This window comes from Falco peregrinus, chromosome 2 (assembly GCF_023634155.1).
Source record: "Falco peregrinus isolate bFalPer1 chromosome 2, bFalPer1.pri, whole genome shotgun sequence".
Taxonomy (NCBI): Eukaryota; Metazoa; Chordata; class Aves; order Falconiformes; family Falconidae; genus Falco; species Falco peregrinus.
This window is the reverse complement of record NC_073722.1, coordinates 52606120-52627214: the sequence shown is the minus strand read 5'-3', so window position 1 is coordinate 52627214 and position 21095 is coordinate 52606120. Positions and strand designations below refer to the sequence as shown.

Below are 21095 nucleotides of genomic sequence, written 5' to 3'. Positions count from 1 at the left end.
ACTAGATATAGATGTTTTGCCTTGCTGTGTCATGCAGAACTGATGGTATACTAATGATTTATATTAATAGCATTGGAAGGAGAGATATCCAAAGTTATACAGCAAACAAGAAGGAGAGCATGTGGTTTTCCTCACAGTTTGTGTTTAAGCGGACATCTTAACTTGGCCTCAAGGGACAACTGTGAGATAACCTTGCTGTTTGTAAAGCACTCAGCAGTAGCTGGAGTCGAATGGCATGAAACTATGGCAATATGCCCCAGATATTAATAATTATAATCACGACTGTTTGAGGGATGAGGTTAAGAGTGATCTTCAAGGAAATACTGACTGTGGGCAGACCGGAAGTGCCTCCCCAAAACCTCTAAAAAAGGAGGGAATCAAAGACCAGACGACCTGCAGAGTCTCTGTTGCAGAAGGCTACTACAGAGGACTCAGTCCCTCCTCACAAATACGATGGTTCCCAAGCAGAACTACAGGTCTGTCCTCTGAATCACTGACGGCACACACCCGCTGTCCCGAGAGCTATCACTGGGACAAATTCCCCACAGCAGCCACATTTAGCGATGGCGTGTGAGTCAGAGGCTGTTGCCTGAAGGTGAAGAGAGATGCAGCTGCCTGACAGCCGCTCATCACGCGACAAGAGGAAGGAAATCCCGGCCTGCTGCCACACACACCGGCAGCTCCGGCTCCCTCAGCGTCCCTAGCGCTCCCCTCAGATCAGCGCGGATTTCCCCCACCCACAGCTGCACCACCCGCCTCAACCGTCCGCCCGCGCCCGCCAACGCCAACGCCAACGACACGCAACGGCCGGCCCCGCGCATGCGCCCACGGGACGCAGCGCGGGGGAGGGGGGCCGCGCATGCGCAGCCCGCCCGGCGGCGCCCACCGCGAGGCCGGGCAGAGCCGCCGTGTGGCGCCCGCTTGGCTCCCCGGCTCGCCCGCCCGCCGCGGCCTGCGCGCAGCAAACTGCCGGGGCGGGGCCGGCTCCTGCGGCCGCCCCAGCGCAGCCCCCGCCGGGCCCGTCCGAGCCGACGGCATTTCCGGGGGAGGGAGCGCGGCGCGGGCTGGCGGGGAGCTGCGCGGCGCCAGCAGTGTTGACTATATATGGTCAAAGGCAGGGGAGAGCGGCGGGCCGTGCGGACGCTTCCTGGTTCGTGCCGCTGGGCACCGCGGGGCTGAGGCGGCGGCGGGAGCGAGAGGCAGGTCCGCTGCGCTGCGCTCGCCGCCCTTCCCAGCCCTTCCTTCCCAGCGCCACCGCCCGCCGCAGTAACAAGTGGGCGAAGATGCCGTACGAGATCAGTAAGCCCCCGCGCAGGCGGAGCGGGGGGGGGCCGGAGCGGCGAGCCGCCGGGCTGGGGAGGGAGGGGGGCCGGGCGGGGGGGAGCCCCTCTAGCTGGGGGGCGGCCGGGCGGCCCTGGACGCGGGCGCGGAGCCGGCGGCACCTCGCAGCCCCCTGACAGCAACAAGTGACCGCGTCTGCCGGCAGGGCGTGTAGCTGCTCGGCTGGCGGCCGGGAACGGGAAGAAATAAAACGTCTCTTTCCCCCCCCCCTCCCCCCCCCCCTTTTTTTTTTTCCTTTTCCCGTAGAAAAAGTGTTCGCCAGCCTCCCGCAAGTTGAACGAGGCGTTTCCAAAATTATCGGAGGTGATCCTAAGGGCAACAATTTTCTTTATACCAATGGAAAATGTGTCGTCATCAGGAACATTGATGTAATGTATCCTAATTTATTTGCTTTTGATAAGTTGCATTTTGTTTTCCAGCCCCTCTCTGATAGCCTGTGCTTCATTCACACTTGGTAATTTCAATTGAGGTCACAGATCTGGGATCAGCATCAGGGGAATAAGCAGGGTGCATGACTCAGGTGTAACACCATCGGCAGCGACTGTAAAACCCTGTAGAGAACCCCAGTAAAATGTGTGGTTCTCTCCCTCTCTTTGCATAGGCTTTATACAAGAAAGACTAGTATATCCTGGTTGGCCCTGGTTGTCTTAAGTATCACTGTTACGGAGTTGAGTGTTGTGTTTGCCTAATAAATGCACATTTGCTGTGTTGGCTTGTTAGAGAAGCATGCAAATAGTTGCGAGCCCTGATGTTCAAATTCATTAGTCCGTAGCTTCTTTCCCCCTCTCTGCCTCTCTTCCCTGCACTTCAGGAATCAAAACAGTTGTCATTTGCTTGACTCCGTGGCGAGCTGGGTGCACCGAGTTCTCAGCCCTGGTCACAGGGAACTTTTCTCATCGATTAATACTAGAATGCCCTAGTTAATGTTTCCGGTGGTGTGGAAGTTTAGGAGTTTTTTTCTTCTCTCATCTTAACTAGAGAAATGTTAAGTGAGTTATTTAAATTACTACTTTTCAAAGATGGCATCCCTTTGAGAAGTATGGAGGAAGCATTACAAGTCTAGGCTATTGTCTTGCTACTGGTTTTCAAAAAATATCAAATTCTCCCAAAGGTTTTCTTTCCTGTCTTAACTGCAGATTTGGCCTGCAGTGAGGAGAGCTGCAAGGGGGCCGGTCATACCTCTCTGGAATTTTCAGCTCTCCACAACAATGGATTTGTTTATGGCTGCTTCTGTAAATTACTCTTGTAAACTGAGTTTTTATGAGCGGTTTTCCTGATTTTTCAGCACCCCCGCTATATTCAGGCATTTTTCTGTTGTCACACTGTAATACAGAAATGTTTCTAATAACTCAATTATTTGCAAATTTCTTGTTTGATATCCATCTAAATTCATCCACTTAAACCCAGAAATAAGCTTACACTCTGGTTTCAGTGTCTCAGTATAATATTGTTGTAATAGTGTTTTGCTCTCGGTATCAAGAAAAGTTCAATTTTCTGAAACCAGAAGCTCCAGTTAAACCTTGTAATGGCACACACTGTGATGAGAGAAGAGAGAAAAGCCACTCTGCTTATGTTACAGTTTGCCTGAGTTATGGATTGTGACCTCCTCCCTTGCACAGTGATTAGTGCTTATCTGACCCTATTTTGTGGGTTAAATTGGAAGAAAACAACTTGCTTTTATCTTCCTGAATGAGCCCAGTGCAAATGTCAGTCCCAGTGCAAGCCAGAATGTAGAGTGCATGGCGTGATCTGAGTACAGGTGAGGTGGGATTGTGGGAATTGAAATGTAGCGTGTATAAACTCCCAAGGGAAGTTGAGAATGGAAGTCATTAATTCTTTCGATTTATGGTGTAGTGTGTGCCAGTACACAAACTTACCTGTCAAGTCTGCTACCGTTAATAATTGACAGGTGATGCTCTGCAGACAGCTACAGAATGTATTGTAGCAATGACACAAAAACTGACCAAAGCCCATGCTATGGCTTTTGTGACAGAGAATGTTGTGGTTTGTTCCTAACCCAGCATGGAATTGTCCACTGTTAATGTAGTGCCATGCCTTCTCAGAATAACACTGAGGCCTGTGTAATAGTTTGCAACAACCAAATGAAATACTGGGAGATTTGTGTGTGAACAGTTCTCCAATGAGATGGTTGTGCTCTAATTAAAAAAAACAAAAACAAAACAAAAAAAAAAAAAACAAAACCCAAAACCCAAAAAAACAACAAACAGGTCATCAAAATGCAGTGATCACCTTCCTCAAGTTTGAAGCTATCTAGTATTAGTTAATCAGTGGTGATGAATATAGCGTTCGGGGTTAATGCTTGATATTTGAGCATGATCTAGAGACTTTCTTTAACAAGTAAAAGTCCTGGAACAGTACTGGACTAAGCACTGTAAGAAGAACAAGTGATATTTGTGAGGTTTCATACCTCGTTAATATTTTATCGTCTTCATGGGTCTAAGCCTACTTTGAAGCTTGGAACTTAAACTGCTCACTTTCATATGTGGCTCTTGTTTCAGTGTTCGAAATTAGCCACATAAACTCACTCTTGTTGTTGAATCTAGTACTGGGTATTGCATTTGTCCCAGCTAACACTAAGATCTCTTTTTAGAAGTGGGTGGTTATGGGGGTTTTGATAGGAAAGACGGACAAGTTAGAAAACTGACTTTACAAGCAGAAATAATATTATCAAATAAACAGCACTTAATTTGACAGCTCTAACTTATTACCTGTTCCCAGAATCTGTTTACTAAATTTGGGAGTCTCTTTCATTTAACCCCTTAAGTTAGTCTTTTAACTCCACTTTCTCATCATCTTAGCTTCCTGGACTCTTAGAGCTTCTTTCTGTAAGATAGCAGCTACTTACGTATGCCATTACTAACAAAGTGTGTGGAGGTTTGAGGTCCCTGAACTTGTAGGTGATGCAGCTACAGAATGGGGGAAACATTATCTTGTCTTGCTTAGATAAAATCCAGTTGCGTGCAAAATGGAGAGTGACGTGCATGCTGTAAATGCATGATTGTGACTTAAGTAGGGCTTTAACACACTCGAGCAATGTAAAAGCAGGAATGAAAAAGAGAGCTGCTTCTTGCCTAAGTAAGCTGTATTCTGTCTCCTGAGATGTAGCAGCACTGCAATAGCAAGAACTCTTGGAAGCAGAAGACTGTCTGCTTTCTAACACAGAGCGGGTGTTTCAGTTTTTCCTTATTGGATGGCTGAGTCATACCGTAACATCAGGTGTTTTTTTCTGCTTTGGTTAAATCTGTATTAATTCTAGCAGTTAAAATGGGCTTTTGTTTAGACTGTATGAGTCAAGTTTCTGGAGCTCAAAGGTACTTGTGAACTGATAGAAAATGTTTTCTAGGGAATAGTCTATTATTGTTGTAGCATATATGCAGTGTATCTGGAAGAGGTGCAGAATTACTTTTTTATACAGTTAAATCTGAGAGCTTTGATGTCATCCTTTTTTTGTGTGGCACCTCTGTGGTGTTAATGCTACTGATCAGCTGAGACACAGAGTCAGTTTTATTGTCCAGCCTGAAGCTTCTATAAATATGTTTAAGACTGAAGAGAGAGAGCTATGATGGAGTGACAGTGATTTTTTTTTCAGAATTCCAGTACAACTCTTGATACAATGTATGCTTAATTTTCTTTCTCAACTATAGTGGAACTTTTGGATGCGTGCTGCAAAGCACAGCAGTGTTTAGTATTGTGGGTAACTGCTTTACCTGGGCCAGCTCCATAGAAAGAAAGCCCGATGCTTGGTCTGTTATTTTTGGAGAGTGTTTTTCTACCTTTCAGCAGGTCTTGGAGAGGAAAGAGTCACAGAAGTTCTGGCTGTTAGAGGAAATGCTCTGTGTCAGTTGTTAGGGGTTAGTGTGTTTTTTTAGTGGTACTGGACAGCAGTGTTCTGCAATATGTACTGCATTTCTCAGTTTTAGGCAATAACTCAATTTGACCTGGAAGGAAGGGTGTGAGAAGGCATGTAAGAAGAAATTCTGAATTTTGTCTTTGAATGTCTGATTTCATTCCTTTGAAAACTGGGCAATGCAGCTTGGTAACTTTTTTTTTTCCCCTTTAAACTAGAATCCTGCAATTGCTGACATCTACACTGAGCATGCCCATCAGGTTGTAGTTGCCAAGTATGCTCCCAGTGGATTCTACATAGCATCTGGAGGTAAGGTATCGGTGGTGCATATGATGTATCAGATACATGGACAGAGCTGTGAAAGTGCTTGATGCAAAACTTGCAAAAGAGAGTAGTAACGCTTCACGTTTATGTACAGGCTCTACGTAGTCAATGTAACATGCCTCAGTGGAATTATATATATGTGCCTGAGGGAGGAATCACTTCTGTAGTTGTTCCTCTAACCATTCACTAAAGCAGTGAATTTGGTGACATGCTTGATCTTTGTAAAAAATTATTTAAATTAAGAAGAACCCGGAAATGTACTTTAAATACCTAGTGTGAAGTGTTAAAGAGAAAAAAATCTTAGTGTAATAAAGACTTGTGTGTATGCAGCAGAATGAAAAGTTATTTCTGAAATACAGGACCATTGTTTCTGTTTGTTAATAGATGTTGATACTTTGGGGGCAGGGGAGGGATTCTAGAAGAGCATATGCTCCTTTCTTTTCCCTCCTCCTTTCTTCCTGACCAAACTTGGCAAGACTTGGCATGACTTCTCTTACATTTGTAACCTGAACTAAACAAAGGTTTCTTTGGCAAGTTAGCAGGGGAAGAGGCTGATTCTCAGTTTCCATGTAATGCACGTGAATCAGTAGTCTGAGAGTGGCTAATGTTAATTTCTGGAATTGCTAGTGGAAACGGCTGCAGTTTTTGACTTAGGAAGAGCTAAACAAACTCTTTTAATAGAAGCTTGCTTCAAATAATAGATGTTTTTTCAGGAGGACTGGTAGACAGTTGAAGAATATTGACAAATACAATACGATAACCTCCATTTCTTAATAATATTAGCAGTTACTCTGTGATATTTTTTTCTAAATCTGCTTGCCGTTATCAAGTAGAAATGCTTCAGCAGCAAATAATGTGCCCAAACCCAGAAATACTTTCTAGTAATATATCTGAAAATAAAGCATTCTGATTATGAGCTCCTTAGGGAGTCCAGACTCATGTGCAGATCTTGGTAGACTCATGTGGTAGAATGGGAGTTTCTCTCTCAGCAATTTAAAGGGAACGATATTTTTTTAAATATAAATTGGAATATGTATCTTTTGAGTACTGGGGAACCTTTAAGAGCACTGATAGCACAGCTTTTTTTCTTCTTTCCTGGTCCCTCCCCTCCATCTGAAAGGAACCAGAGCCAGGATTTTCTTGGCACAGTCTTGTGTGTGGACCATATGTCAAACTGAATAACTTCTTCAAATCTAGATTGCATTCTTTATTCTACAGGTTTGGTGTTCTAGGTTTGTGCTGTGCTTAACCCTCAGAATATCCATCTATTTTGTTCTTGTGGCATTGCAGGTTTTCAGTCCTCTGTAAAAGAACAGTAATATATACAGAGCCTGATCTGTCAAGAAGTTTTTCATTAATATTCAGCATAAGGAAGCTCCTTGCTTCCTTAACAGGGGAATATTCAGTTGACTCTTCAGAAGTTTGTGTGTCATACCAGAGTAAATGAATTTAGGCTTCAGTATTTCCCTTAAAAAGTGTCTTGTGTATGTGATTTATAAATAGTTTTGTGATACTGCTGAGCATGGGGTCTGAAGATAGTATCAGGCTATTTAAGCTGTTTCCAAGTATATCATTAAGATTCATTTATCTATAAATCTGCGTTAGCCGTGCAACCTGCATTAATACTTCATGTGTTTGATGAGACAGACCTTTGGCAGGATGCTTTGTGGCTCTTTACGGTGATTTCTTTTACTGCAGCGTAACAGATGTAGTAATGGGAGATACCACAGAGTTAAAGCTATATACGTCCTATCTATTAATAGAAGGAGCAAACAATTAGATTCTGAAGTCCACATTAAAGTTCTGCTTCAATAACAAATTCTCTGTGTAAAATGAAGGATTCTGCATCTGTCCTTTTAGAAGTGGAGAAGACTACTCCATGATCAGGTCTCAAAGATACAGGGTTACTGTATGTCTAAATTGAAATGTAAGAATGTACCAAAAATGTGAACAGAACTCAAAAGCATTCTGCTGAGGTAAAGTTTATATATTTTAGCACATGGTTTATTCTAAAACAGTGGCTTTTCTGAAAAGAAATGGAATTTTGCTCTGTGGATTTCATTAGAGACGTGTAAAGCTGTCTGTGTAGAATGATTCCTCTGGTTATAATGCTGCACGACAGTAATTGCTCTGAACTGAAGAAGTTCTAGGGCTGTGTAATACTGAAAGGAGAAACTGTGACCAGGGAAGATTTCATTATATTAAGTCTTAAATTGTTAACAACCTGTGCTATGTCTGCTGCTTGTGACATTATCATTTTTTAATATTCTGTTGGATTCCTTTGTAGTAATGCAGACGTTGCATGTGCATACCTGCACTATTAAGTGTGTACATACTTCTGTATAGAAAAAGTATACTGATGAATGTGCATGAATAGAGTTTGATGGGCAAAAACTTCTTTGTATGTTTACATGTACATGGTATTTTTATGCAGAAAGGGTTTGCTTTGAAGGTACAAAAAAGCTGAGGTATGAATTTCAGTGTCTGCCACTGTCCGCTGGATTGCTGTCTTAGTGTAGATGTAGGGCAACGTACTTCCCAATGAAGTGTGGGTAAGCTACTTTGTGACTGCCAGGGGGGCTGGTTTGGGGTTTGGTTTTTTTGTGTAACACAGCTACTTAAAACACACCAGCTGATTAGAGTTCCTATTGTTACTGCATAATTTTTTGATGTGTGTTTGCAAAAGTTGTCTTCATGTGTTGTATTTATTGCTGCATGTCTTGAATCTTACTATCTGGTTAAAAACATAGTTCGATGAAACGAATGTAGTCTTAAGCGTTCCTAAAACAAGTGATTTGTAGTAATTGGAATAGGGTAAGAATAATAGGTCCTTTGTACAAGTGATCAGTGTAGCTGAAAATCTGTATCCTGGCAGATTGCTGAGTCATGTGACTGAGTCATGCTGGAACAACAAATAGTTATACTCATTTTATTACGGCAGATGTCTCTGGAAAGCTAAGAATCTGGGATACTACACAGAAGGAACACCTACTGAAGTATGAGTATCAGCCATTTGCAGGAAAAATAAAGGACCTAGCCTGGACTGAAGACAGCAAGAGAATTGCTGTGGTTGGAGAAGGAAGAGAAAAGTAAGTAACTTTTTCGTGTGTGTACATACATACTGTAAACATCTGTATTCTAATAAAGCAGGTTCTTTGTAGAAAGCTTTTAATACTTCAACGGAAGAAAATCATGGCTTGTTCCTGGTTTAGGTTTCAAGTTATTCTGCAGCAGAATTCTTTATGCAGTATTTGACATCTGTAAAGCTCCTTTGAAAATACAGTTCTGTTAGAATTGCTCAGTTTGAAAATTGTGTAGGTCTTTTTTAAGAGGTGGGTATTTCGTTCAGTGACAGCTGTTCAGTATGCCTTTTGGTGGGTTTTTTTGTCTTAATTCTGATAGAGTATGGAGAACCACAAGACAATTCTTCTTCTTTCACCCCTCCCAAATTGAGAGGACATCACTGAATAAGAGTTATAAAGTACAGAAAAAAGTGTCTGTATTTTCTCCCTCAGCAACATGCCCATATTTTTAGGCCTTACTATGATAAGTAAAAGAAAATCACAACCATTTGTCCTTACCTAACTAAGTGAGGTTCCCATTTCAGTCAGGTGTGTGTCCTTTCTTTAATGTTTAAAGACTGACAGATCTTTAAGGCAGAGTCCAGACTAGGTAGTCTTATGCCTAAATGTCCAAACAGGTGCTTCTGTTCCCTCACCCTCTTCACCTTTTTCTAATCACAGTCATGCACTGTGTCCTGTTACTGGACAGAGTCTTTGTCCACCATTGCTCCATCAACCCCCACCTGTCCTTGGGTAGATACTATATAAATTTGCTCTCCTACCTCAAAAAGTTTACCAGTTTACTCTTAGGTGAATGCACTTTCAGTCTAGAATTTTGTTGAAGTGACTCTATATAACCCTTTTTAATAGAGATGCTCTGGCAGTTTATTACCACTGTATTGATTGTGCTGCGGTATTGTTTTTTAAGGTGATTAAGAATGACAAAAATGCTGTTAAAACTCTTCGTCCTTAAACCTTTAAGTAATAATATTTGTAAAAGTGGTGGTACCCAATCTAGGTTACATAATCAGGTAAATGATACAATGTCATTGTTATCCTAGCTTTCTGCATTCTGCATAGTCACTAAGCAGATAATTTACTGCTTTCTTTCATAAACAGAGGAGTATCTTTTGGATCCCTGAATTTTAGAAGCTTTACACATAAAATCGGTTTTCCCCTTCAGCAGATGACTCCTATTGAACATTAAGTTCTCTCTCAGGCAAGATCTCAGCCTTCAGGGAACTGTCATGCACTTGCATGAGATTAACGAGATGACCTAATTTCTTTTCTTTGAGTGCACTCATATCTGATGTTTACAGATGCTAGAGGGGTTAATCTACATGTAACTTTATGAGTTGTAGTTATTGTGTGCTTTTCTAACTAGATTTGGAGCAGTGTTCCTGTGGGATAGTGGTTCTTCTGTTGGTGAGATTACTGGGCACAACAAAGTGATCAATAGTGTGGACATTAAACAAACGAGACCATATCGTCTGGCAACTGGCAGTGATGACAACTGCGCCGCTTTCTTTGAGGGACCGCCATTCAAGTTCAAGTTTACAATAAGTGTGAGTTTAAGTTTAGATGTGTCTGTATTAAACTGTGCAGCAAGTTAACTAAAAGCTTTCCAACAAGCTTGCGGTTCTTGTAGAAAAAAATTTCTACAGCGAGGAATGGATATGTAACATCTACGGTCAATTCTCTTGTTTCAACATTCCTTTTCACTCTTTATTTTTGTTTCTTTATTCTACTAGTTAAAATCTCTCGTGTAAATTAAATGAAGTCTGAACCTACTACATTTAAGACATTAATTGTTACTGGAAGCCAAAGAAAATAAAAAGCCAAAAGCTGCTGCAGCTGTTTCTCATGGCAGAATTCATGTCCCTTGACTCAACAAAAAAAACCCAAACAAAAACTATTGCAGAGATACTGGATGTAGTTGCAGTAGTAAATTCAAAATGTTCTTTATTTTTAAAAACACAGTAGTAGGCCTTTTATTTTCTTAAGTATGTGCCTTGTGTAGTCTTCATATGTTGACTTTAGTAAGGATTCCATTCCAGTTCTAGAAAAGGAATTGTTTTAAGGTCTGCAATCCAATGAAATGAGGTAGTTGCCTAATATATTTTTGAACTTAAGTTGATACTTGCGTTTTGCTAATCTGGTTCTTTTGGAACTCTGAAGTCTGAATTGCTTACCCGTGCTGCTTCGACTGGTATGTGATTCAGTCTTCCTTTGAAAGTGGTATTTGAGTTGGTACATGGGATTCTGTTATGGGCTGTTCTGTGGTTTAGAGTAGAACTTGTGGTATCATCAGGAAATAAAAAAGTGTAGTTAAAGAAAGTAGGTTAGAACCTGCCTTTCATAACACTAAAAATAGTCTCCCAAATCTCTTTGCATGGGAGCTTTGGCCTCGTTGTGGCGCTTCCCTGTTTAACACGTGTTTTTTAGTTAGCGTGGTTTGAATAGTCTCCTACTTGTGAATAGTCTATTTGGGGAGTATACATCAGTCTTGCCTAGTTACTTCACAGAGCTGCCACTCATGCAGTCTCCCAGAAATGGAATTGCAGTAAAATAATAAAACTTATTCTTCATTCATGCGTTTTTTACAATAAGAAGCCTAAAGTACTCTTCTGTGTATGAAACTTAATTGGGCCACGAAGCAAGAGTCAGAATTTGGAGAATGTTGCAGAAGAATTCAGTGACCAGAGGGGAAGAACCCCATGTTTGCATCTAGGCTGCAGCTGAGGGTTTTTTCCTACCTATCTCTGAAACTGGGTACTTATCTGGTATTGTGTTGTTTGAACTACATCAGTATTGATGTCACAGTTTTTTCCCTGGTCCGTTGTTGATCCCCATGATTCTCTTCAGAGAGAGGCTGGACTTGCTTTGTAGCCATTCCCTACAGCAGGCATCTCCTACACAGCTAATTTATGGCTTGTGTGAAAGAGAACTTCATTGTTACTGGACTCTCTTATGCATGTAAAGCTCTGTTCTTATTTTGTATGCTGATTCTTACTCTTTTTTTCCTACAGGACCATACACGGTTTGTGAACTGTGTGAGGTTTTCTCCTGATGGGAACAGATTTGCTACAGCTAGTGCAGATGGCCAGGTACAAAGCAAGGAACTCTATTTGTAGCAATTTGAGCATGAGAAGATTTTCTTGTGCATTTTGGGAATAAGATTAGTATTGTAAAATCAATGTTGCTGCTTTTTTCATGCTAAGAAGTGACTGGTTTAAACTATTAAGTACTCTTCTATAAAGGTGTAACAGCTGACGTCAGCCAAACTGTTCTCACTCAGCTTTTTTCCCCATTCCACCTCCCGAGCGTATTACAGGTTATTTTGGCTGGAACACATTAGACTTTTGAAACATGTATGTTCTTGTTACAATCCTGAGAAGTCTGGCTGAAGTACTGAACTCGGATAGCAACCCAGCTCCATGTGGAGTCCCTGCTCCATGTCAAAGGGCATTTGACAGTGACACTGTTACCGTAGGTAGCTCCTCCTTCCAAGAAGGCACATTCCTGTGACTGCAGTGCTAAACAGCTGCTATCACAGCAGGAATTAAAAAATGTAAGATCTTCCAGAATGTCAGATATCAGGATCCATTGTGCAGAGTGGCTTAGTGTGATTATTTACAATTGTCATCTCCTTTGTTGTATCAAATGCAGGAAAACTTGTGCCTCTTCTTCAAAAATCTGGTGTTTGATAAAACTGCAAGCATGCTACCTAACAAAAGAATGATCTGTACAGTACAAGTAATAGTGTTTCAGTTCTTGTTTTTTTCCTTTAAGTTATATGTCTGTGCTCTCTTAAGATTTTTGTCTATGATGGGAAGACTGGAGAGAAAATGTGTGCTCTTGGTGGAGGCAAAGCTCATGATGGAGGTATTTATGCTGTAAGTATAATTTCATTTGTGCAAGTGGTCCATAGTATTTCATTACCAAGTTCATGGACTGTGAAGTCTTGCAACAATTAATGCATTTACTATCTTGTAGTGACATTTGTTTTTGCAGATTAGTTGGAGCCCTGACAGTAGTCAGTTGCTTTCTGCCTCTGGAGATAAAACTGCTAAAATCTGGGATGTCGGTGCTAATTCTGTTGTCAGTACTTTTAACATGGGATCAAACGTATTGGATCAGCAGCTGGGTTGCTTGTGGCAAAAAGATCATTTACTGACTATCTCTCTCTCTGGCTATATCAATTATTTGGACAAGAACAATCCAAATAAGCCTTCACGTATCATAAAGGTAAGCTTCTATTCTTGCACTAGTTTCTGCAATAAATGACACTGTGGTTGAAGTTGGCTAGATGGAATAGTAGCTGTTGAAAAATGGTTGTGTTAAATTAGCATTGCCACACACACGTAACATTTTAACTTCTTGATTCGTGTGGTACTGTGCTTTGTGCGAATATACAGACTGATTTTAGTTTCAGTTAAGGTCATTAAGTCTTTAATAGCAGCTTTTCAGCATTCTTGAGATGGGGGGGCGGGGAAGTACAGTGCAGAGAGAATGAGACATCACCAGTAGTTTTCTGCTAGAACTAGTATATTGTGAACAAGGTGACTAGGGTTACTGTGCAATTGAGCTTCGATTTTAGGATTTAAAGAGTAAGCTGACACAGTACTCTCACGGGAACTTATATTTTTACATGAACTAGAAACAGACGTCCCAGATTCTTGATATTGCAGCTGTAATTCTGGTAGTTGGTGTGGGTACATGACTGTATTTAGTAGTCTTCCCTGAATCACTGTGCAAGCAAACTTTGTTGATGAAAAGTGCGTGAAAGTATTTTGGCCTAGCAGGATAATAAGGATATTCATGATGCCTATTCTTTCTCCTCAAGGAGTGGTACCTGAAAATAGCTATGCTGCAACAGTTAAATGGCTGCACTGTTAATTAGTGATTTGTATTCTGGGTGACCTGTAATGCTTGTGAATAAAATACATTATTTTCTGAATAACCTATCATAACTCTTCTCAAACAGGTTTGACTCGAGTATGTGTTAGGATGAAAATTTGCCCATCAATAATGATTTGTGTCCTATTCACAGGGTCACAGTAAGTCCATTCAGTGTCTTACGGTGCATAACAATGGTGGGAAGTCCTATATTTACTCTGGAAGTAATGATGGTCATATTAATATCCTTTGAATGATAGTGATGCTTGTTCTAGCCTTATAGTCCGAGAGAGCTCATTAGGAGGAAAAAAGCTTTGCCAAAGACAAAAACTTACGCTTATTGGACACAAATGAATATTTTATGTTTGAAGAAGTTTATTTTGCTTTCCCATAACTTGCCTATTTTACTGGTTGCCTTACACTTGCCTGCAAAACATAAGCCAGTTCTTGATTTCCAGTTGTCACTTCTTTGTGGTAGATTGTTAATAAAGAGAAGCAAGCAAATATGTAAATTAGCCTCTTCTAACTTTCTACATGTTCTGTCATACATGCAAAATATGTACTGTTGTCTGTTGTTACATGCAGTAAATAGCTACATCTTAGCATGTGTTGGACATCATGTATCTAGGTTTTCAGATCAGGTAGGTACAAGAAAGATAAACTCCTGTTGACCTATCTCTGATCCATAATATGCATTTTTCTTTACAGCTGTTTTTTTCCCACCTTTTTTGTTTTCTGAAGTTCTGTGACACATTGTGTTCTTTATTTGGTATCCCAAATGTCATCAGGCCTCTCACTACTGAAGAGAACCTGTCCTTCTTTTGAGACTTTATTTCAGTTCTGTTTGTTTCTGGAGCAAAACACTGGGAATGCAGCCTGGTTCCCAGAGGGCATGTTAGAGGTTGGGATGTGTTCAGCTAGAAGACTGTTGGCTTTTCTTCACTAATCTGAAGCTTATAAATAAAAATGCAGTCCTTCATCCTGCCTGCCATGATGCATTAAAATGGTATCACATTGGCGTAAACTGTCATGTGTTTATGTAAACATGTGTCATGTTTACAAAGCTGTAGTATAGTGTTAATAGTTCAAACTGATGTTAACATAAAACATCAGGGAAAGCCAATGTTGCAGGACTTCTAACTATAATTCTTCAAAAAGTATTTCCTATCCTCAGACCTAATGCTAATTGTTCTAGTATTTGCTGCTGTTTGTGGTAGGTCATTTAGCTCATTACAGAATATGAGAGATTCATTCAATAAATGTTTTGAGGGTATGTGATTTGGTTGAACCCTGGACAGGTTGCCCAGGGAGATGTAGTGTCTCCATCCCTAGAGGCAGTCGAAACCCAGCAGAATGGGCAGCCTGTTGTAGCTGATGCTGATCTGAGCAGTGGGTTGGACTAAACAATCTCAAAGAGGTCCCATCTGCCCTTAGCTACCTGTCAGTTATTGAACTGTTTATGACGCTGTATCTAACTGCACCAGTATCTTCAAATGTTCCTTAATTCTATTATGCACATTATTGGGATTCTGAAACTGGAGAGAATGATGGCTTTTCTGGGAAAGGCCATACAAACCAGGTTTCTAGAATGGCGGTGGATGAAATGGATCAGCTGGTCACCTGCAGTATGGATGACACCGTGCGCTATACCAACCTTAGCAAAAGGGACTACAGGTTAGTTAAAATGTTACCTTTTGTTGTAGTATGGCAGCCCTAATTATTTTACAGCAAGAGTTTTGTTGATTTATAAGGTAAATAATTCTATGCTGCAATTAATTCAGGTTTTAAGTTACCATGGAAACTGTAGAAATGATTGCTGTACCAACCTTGCTTTTTTCTGTGACAGCAGGAAATGTATCCCAGGCTCTTCAATTTATCTATCCCTTCCACAGGTTACGTAGAGATCTGCCTTGTATTGGATGGCTTAGGGAACTGTGGGAAGGGCATCCATTTTATGATTCATAAATATCCAGGAATATTGGTAATAAATGTGGTTAGGAGGGGTGAGAAGCAGCTGTTTCTCCATGGACATCACAACTGAAGCAAAAAACTTTTAAGAAATCCAATTAAGATCGAGTTAGTTTTAAAAAATCAGACTCTAATGTAGTAACTAACTTTCACTTTGAAGGTGTACTGCCTGAGCATGGTACTAATGCTTTAAACAGTAAACAACAAAACTTTGCAGATTATTTAAGAAAAAATCATTATGCATGTTCTTGATCATTAGTGGGTGATCATTTGAATAGACAATCTGAAATAATGATAGATATGGCATAATTTTTTTCTGCTTTGTCCTTCCTGCTCTTCCACCTTGGCATGCCTTCCTCCAGTGGCCAGGATGCTGTGAAAATGGATGTTCAACCAAAATGTTTAGCTGTGGGTCCTGGTGGTTATACTGTAGTTCTGTGCATTGGACAAGTAAGTATTAACTTGTGGATTATCAACGTAATTTCTTTGTTAATAATACCATGTATGGTAACATGATGGTTTCTGACAGATCTATCTAGTGTAGGATCACCTTGCACATCTGCAGAATTTCCTGATAAGAGCCATGGGAAATATAATTGCGCAGGATACTTGATAGGCTTGTGTTTCCGCATCCTGTACCAATGTGATAGTCTTATGTATAGGTTTAAATTTCATATGATCCCTCATCTGAATTTGTTGTCAATACAGCTTTGTGCTGGAAAGCTCCACCAGTCTGAACTCTGCTCTTGCCTGATCTGTTAAGTGACACAATTTTGGGGAAAGGAAAGCTCCTGTGTTGTTTCTTGTTTGGTGGGTGGGTTTTTCCCCCAATTGATCTAATTAAGTAATGCTGTTGTACAGCATTGGTAGCTCTAGTTTGCTTGCCAGTAGTATTCGTATCACGCAAAACCAGAGAGATTGTACCAGGGCTATCTTGCATCAAAGCATGCTTAAATTCTAATGATTTGTGTCTTCTGTATGGATGCTAATTTTATGCTTGGGACTTTCAGAAGTGTTGCCCAAACCTGTTTTCTATGGGAGTTATAATCCCAGTTGTCCATATTATAGAACAGGATAGGAAATGGTCCTTAAAATTTAATTGCAATATTAACTTGCTACTAATTTCGTTCTGCCTCCCTTCCTTTAACAGAGAACCCAGAAGGCAGTAAGCATTGTTAAAAATACTGTTTTGTCCATATTTGTTTGATGTTCAAGCCAAATGAGGTGAAGCTGAAGGCAGTAGAACATGCCCTGCACTATCCAATTTAGAGGGCATAAGTACTCCAGTACAGCAAATTAGTTAGTCACAGCACGTAAGCATTTCTTTTTGGGTTTGGTTGTTTTGTTATTTTTGCTTTTTTTTTTTTGTTTTAGAGTTTAAACTCTTCTCTAAGATCAAAATATACTAAACTTCTGAGCAATTGGAGTGGACTTATATTGATGACTAAGCAGTTTGGATTAGTTGTAGTTTGGTTTTAGGCACTTTGAAATAAGGGTCTTAGTTTCTGGGTTTCTATTTGCAGATTGTCTTGATGAAAGATAAGAAAAAATTTTGCAATTGATGACCAAGCAGTTTGGATTAGTTATAGTTTGGTTTTAGGCACTTTGAAATAAGGGTCTTGGGTTTCTATTTGCAGATTGTCTTGATGAAAGATAAGAAAAAATGTTTTGCAATTGATGACCTTGGGTATGAGCCCGAAGCTGTAGCCATTCATCCTGGAGGAGGGACAGCAGCAGTGGGAGGAGCGGTAAGGTTCAGCTTCCTAAAACTCTTGTTTTGAACACTGGAACTAGTAACAGAAGCATTTAACAATAGTAGGTGTGTTGTGTTGAGATGTGGTAGGTAGCAGTTCGTAACAACAGCTGTATTGTAACAAGTAAACTATGTGTAATTGGTGGTCCTGGGCTTTCATGCCCTGGGTTCTCTGACCGTTGTAGCCTAATGTCTATTTCATTTTATCTTGTATTTGCTGATTTTTACATTGTGAATTTGTTTTTAACCAGTGCGTGCTTGAAGTAGGCAAATTCTTGATTTCAAGTCTATATTCTAGGCTTGGTAGATTGTAGCTAGCATAAATGAGTTCCTTATATACATAAAGGTTCTTTAAACTATTTCTAAATATAAGCACTACCAGATAGAATTGATACTGAATTTCTGGAACTTTTTGTAAGCCTTCCTCTTTCTATTGTAAAATGACTTTTTTGGTTTGTTTCTACCTTCCTCCTTCTTCACTATTAATTTGCAGGATGGGAATGTCCATTTATATTCAATCCAAGGAACCTCTTTGAAAAATGATAATAAGTCTTTGGAAGCTAAAGGTCCTGTTACAGACCTGGCATATTCTCACGATGGTGCCTTTCTTGCAGTCTGTGATGCAAACAAAGTTGTCACTGTCTTTAGTGTCACTGATGGCTATGCGGTAAGAACTGTTGTATTAGCAATTTTGTTTAAAAACAAATTGACTGGCATCTCCTGTCTAAATCTGTTGTAAAATACAGTGTAGCTGGTGAGACTTAATTGTTAAATATTCTTTGTATTTTTTGTTTCTGTGACTTGTGTTTACCTGGTACTTTGCGTTAGTGTTGCTTTTCACAGCAGCCTATGTGAAGCCTCCAGAACATAAGAATAGGTGAGGAAACGTACACCATAGGTTGGCTACTGGGCAAACATGCAAACCTGTCTAATAGCTAACACATAATTAAATGGGGGAGAAATTGGATTTCCACAGGCTAGCAATAGTTAAATACAAAAGACTACAAAGTACGCAGGTTCCTTATTCAGGTCAGCTGAATTAGTGTGTTTGGGGTTTTTTTTTTGGTTTGTGCTTTTTAAAGGAAAAAAAGTCAACAAAATGCCTGTTAGAATTTGTATGCAGTATTGTAAAATGGACAAGAATGCAGGCTCCGTTTGATAAGAATCATGCAGTACAACAAAATGTAATTAAATAAATAAAAAGTTGGCAATAAAATTCTGCTGGCTGTAGTGCACAGTTCTATGGTAAGAACTAAGCAATGAAAGGGATATATTAGGTCAGGGAATCTTGCTTTATCTTTCAATCTAGTGTCTTTGAACCAAGAACCAAAAAATGGGCAATTTACACATATTGACTGCCCAGCTGATCAGCTTGTATAAAGTCATTAAGCTTTGACTGAAACTACACTGAAGTAAAAAATGCAGGATGCATTCCACAAAAGCGTTTCATTCTCTAAGTAAAAATTGAAATAATTTTGCTTTTAGGAACATCTGTGGGGTTATTTTAAAAGTGACTAAGCAAGAAGTGACTTGTTGCACATGCACTTTACAGATCCAGTCTTAGTACTTTTTACAAAAAGTTTGGATTTTATTGGCCTGATAAGTGTTTCAAGAAACAGCGTAAAATGAAGCCATCACTTGGTTTGTTTAGGGCATCTATCTGTACTTAAGATACATGTTGTCTGGAGTCTTGCTGTAGCTTATTGTGATGCTACACATTAAAAGTCAGTGATTTCCTGAAATAGCTTAGACTAACAAAATAACACTGTATCTCTGACTTTCAAATAGGAACATAATGTCTTTTACGGACACCATGCAAAAATAGTTTGTATTGCCTGGTCACCAGACAATGAACACTTTGCTTCTGGAGGTATGGACATGATGGTATATGTTTGGACCGTAAGTGATCCAGAGACCAGAGTAAAGATACCAGGTATGTTTCCTTCAGTATCGTACTTCTGAAAGTTGCTAGTGTTTCTTGAAATCCAGCACAGTACCTGCTTTCTAGAACTCATGGTAAGCAGGCTTTGAATGTTCCCAAACAAATCTAGCCGTTATGTTAATCTTTATCTAGCTACAATAGCCAGTACTCTGCTGGTTTTTCTTTTTTAAAGTTACTATGAAGTAACATACACTAGCAGTATTTAATGTAGCTGAAAATCACTTTTGGAATATGTGCTGAAGTTATTTTTATTTTGTCAGCTTAACCTTCCTAATTCTTTTTTGTTATTTTGTGCTGCCATACAGATGCTCACAGGCTACATCATGTAAGCGGCTTGGCATGGTTGGATGAACATACTCTGGTAACAACATCCCATGATGCTTCTGTCAAAGAGTGGTCTATCTCCTACAATTGAAATAAGCCCTCTCTTTGGAAGGACCTAATCAGGGACTAGAACTACTGCAGTGGAACATAGCATTTCTCTTAAAGAATCTGTATTGGCCTCTGGGTCTGCTATCATATCCTCATATCTTTACAGGGTGTTCATATCTGTAATTAAATGTACTTTGAAAGCTTTAGCCAGTAACGGTTTGCACATGAAAAGCACTTAAATTATGTCTGGAGCTTAACCTTTGTGCTGAACATTCCAGAGGCAACAGCCAAGCAAGTTGGTGTGAAAGGTTCAGGCCTGAAAGATTCAAACTCAAATCAGTTGTCCTTTTCTAACCAAGAAACATGAGACTGTGTAGCATGAGAGTAATATTTCTCATTTTTTCTAATTACAGAACATTTCTGTACTAACGGTCATAGTAAGAGTATTTAGTTGTGATCTCTGAAACCAATCAAGCTGTGTGCAGCTACTGTATATTGCTTTGCTTCTCTGTACTGCACCAAACTGTTGCCTCAAATCTCCTCCAGATAACAATGGGGTACATACATAATAAACTTTTTATGTATTTCATGTCAAAGCTTTGTGGTTTATTTTAAGGTGGAAGTGTGGGGTTTTGATGTACTTACTGTTGTGGGTATAATGTTTACAAATAATCATTGTGGCAACTTCTTGTTTCAGAAACACACCTGTTATTCATGAATTAAGAATGTGTGGCCATTTCAATGTCAGAAAATAATTGTTTCAAAGATTAAAGATATTTTCTGTTTGAAGGAGGTGAAGCATGTTATTGTTCAAAAAAATGCAGTACTTTACCACCTTTTTGAAAATACAGGAATTCAAGTGAAGCGCTGTTATGACTTGAAGTGATTTTTGAGAAGATGATGTTTGCGGAGTAAGTTTTACACCTTTGCATGTGCAGAGCAGTTGCATAGAAGCTGTGATCTAATGTGAACAGACCACGATCTTGTATTTAGTTCCCTTCTTACACGCTACAACACATTTAATTGATTTGAAGCTAGCAGTCAAACAAGAGTGGAGGAGCACACTCATGGAAAGCAGTAGGAAGATTTGTTACCATCTCTAAGTGGCCAAAAGAAGTTGTTGCTATCGAGAATTTTGGAAGACTTAAACCTTTCTGTGCTAAGTCATCACCATCACCCTTCCAGTGCTCTTTGGTTTTTATTAAGCTTTCTTTTCTGTGTGGACTTGTGTGTTGGTTTTTTTTTTTTTACCAATCATATTTCTAATGACACTAATTACAGCAAATAAAGCGCTTTTGCTGCTTCTCATACTGTGGATCATTGCTCAATTGCTGAAAAAAATTGCCTGTCAAAAATGACTTGGTGAAACACCTTTAAAAGGATAAATGTTGATTTCTTGTTAGGGAGTGGTGGTCAGATATTCCCTGGTATGCAAACCAACATTAGAACAGTTGACAGATTTTATCTAAGCAGAATATTCTACCTCATGGTTTCTTTGTGCTTGGTGTATCTCTCCATTACCAATTTTGCATGTCTGTTACCAATGCAAGGACAAGAGAAGATTTG

The 21095-nt window shown here is 39.9% G+C and overlaps 1 protein-coding gene across 1 annotated transcript; it reads left to right on the top strand.

Annotated features, from left to right (window-relative positions):
* Positions 1-1050: 1050 nt before the first annotated feature.
* On the top strand, positions 1051-20837 carry WDR1 (WD repeat domain 1). Its single transcript, XM_055795604.1, has 15 exons — positions 1051-1299; positions 1588-1709; positions 5428-5518; positions 8475-8622; positions 9980-10160; positions 11625-11702; positions 12411-12491; positions 12610-12843; positions 13649-13738; positions 15014-15168; positions 15825-15912; positions 17100-17210; positions 17709-17882; positions 19004-19148; positions 19463-20837. The coding sequence occupies exons 1-15, from the start codon at positions 1284-1286 to the stop codon at positions 19570-19572; spliced, it is 1824 nt and encodes a 607-aa protein (XP_055651579.1). The 5' UTR covers positions 1051-1283; the 3' UTR covers positions 19573-20837.
* Positions 20838-21095: the final 258 nt, after the last annotated feature.

What these genes read in the sequence shown, in the direction of transcription:
- WDR1 (XM_055795604.1), top strand. An exon ending in GTAATGATGGTCATATTAAT is followed by an intron (nt 13,739 to 15,013) that starts ATCCTTTGAATG and finishes TATTATGCACAT; the next exon opens with TATTGGGATTCTGAAACTGG. An exon ending in TAGTTCTGTGCATTGGACAA is followed by an intron (nt 15,913 to 17,099) that starts GTAAGTATTAAC and finishes TTCTATTTGCAG; the next exon opens with ATTGTCTTGATGAAAGATAA.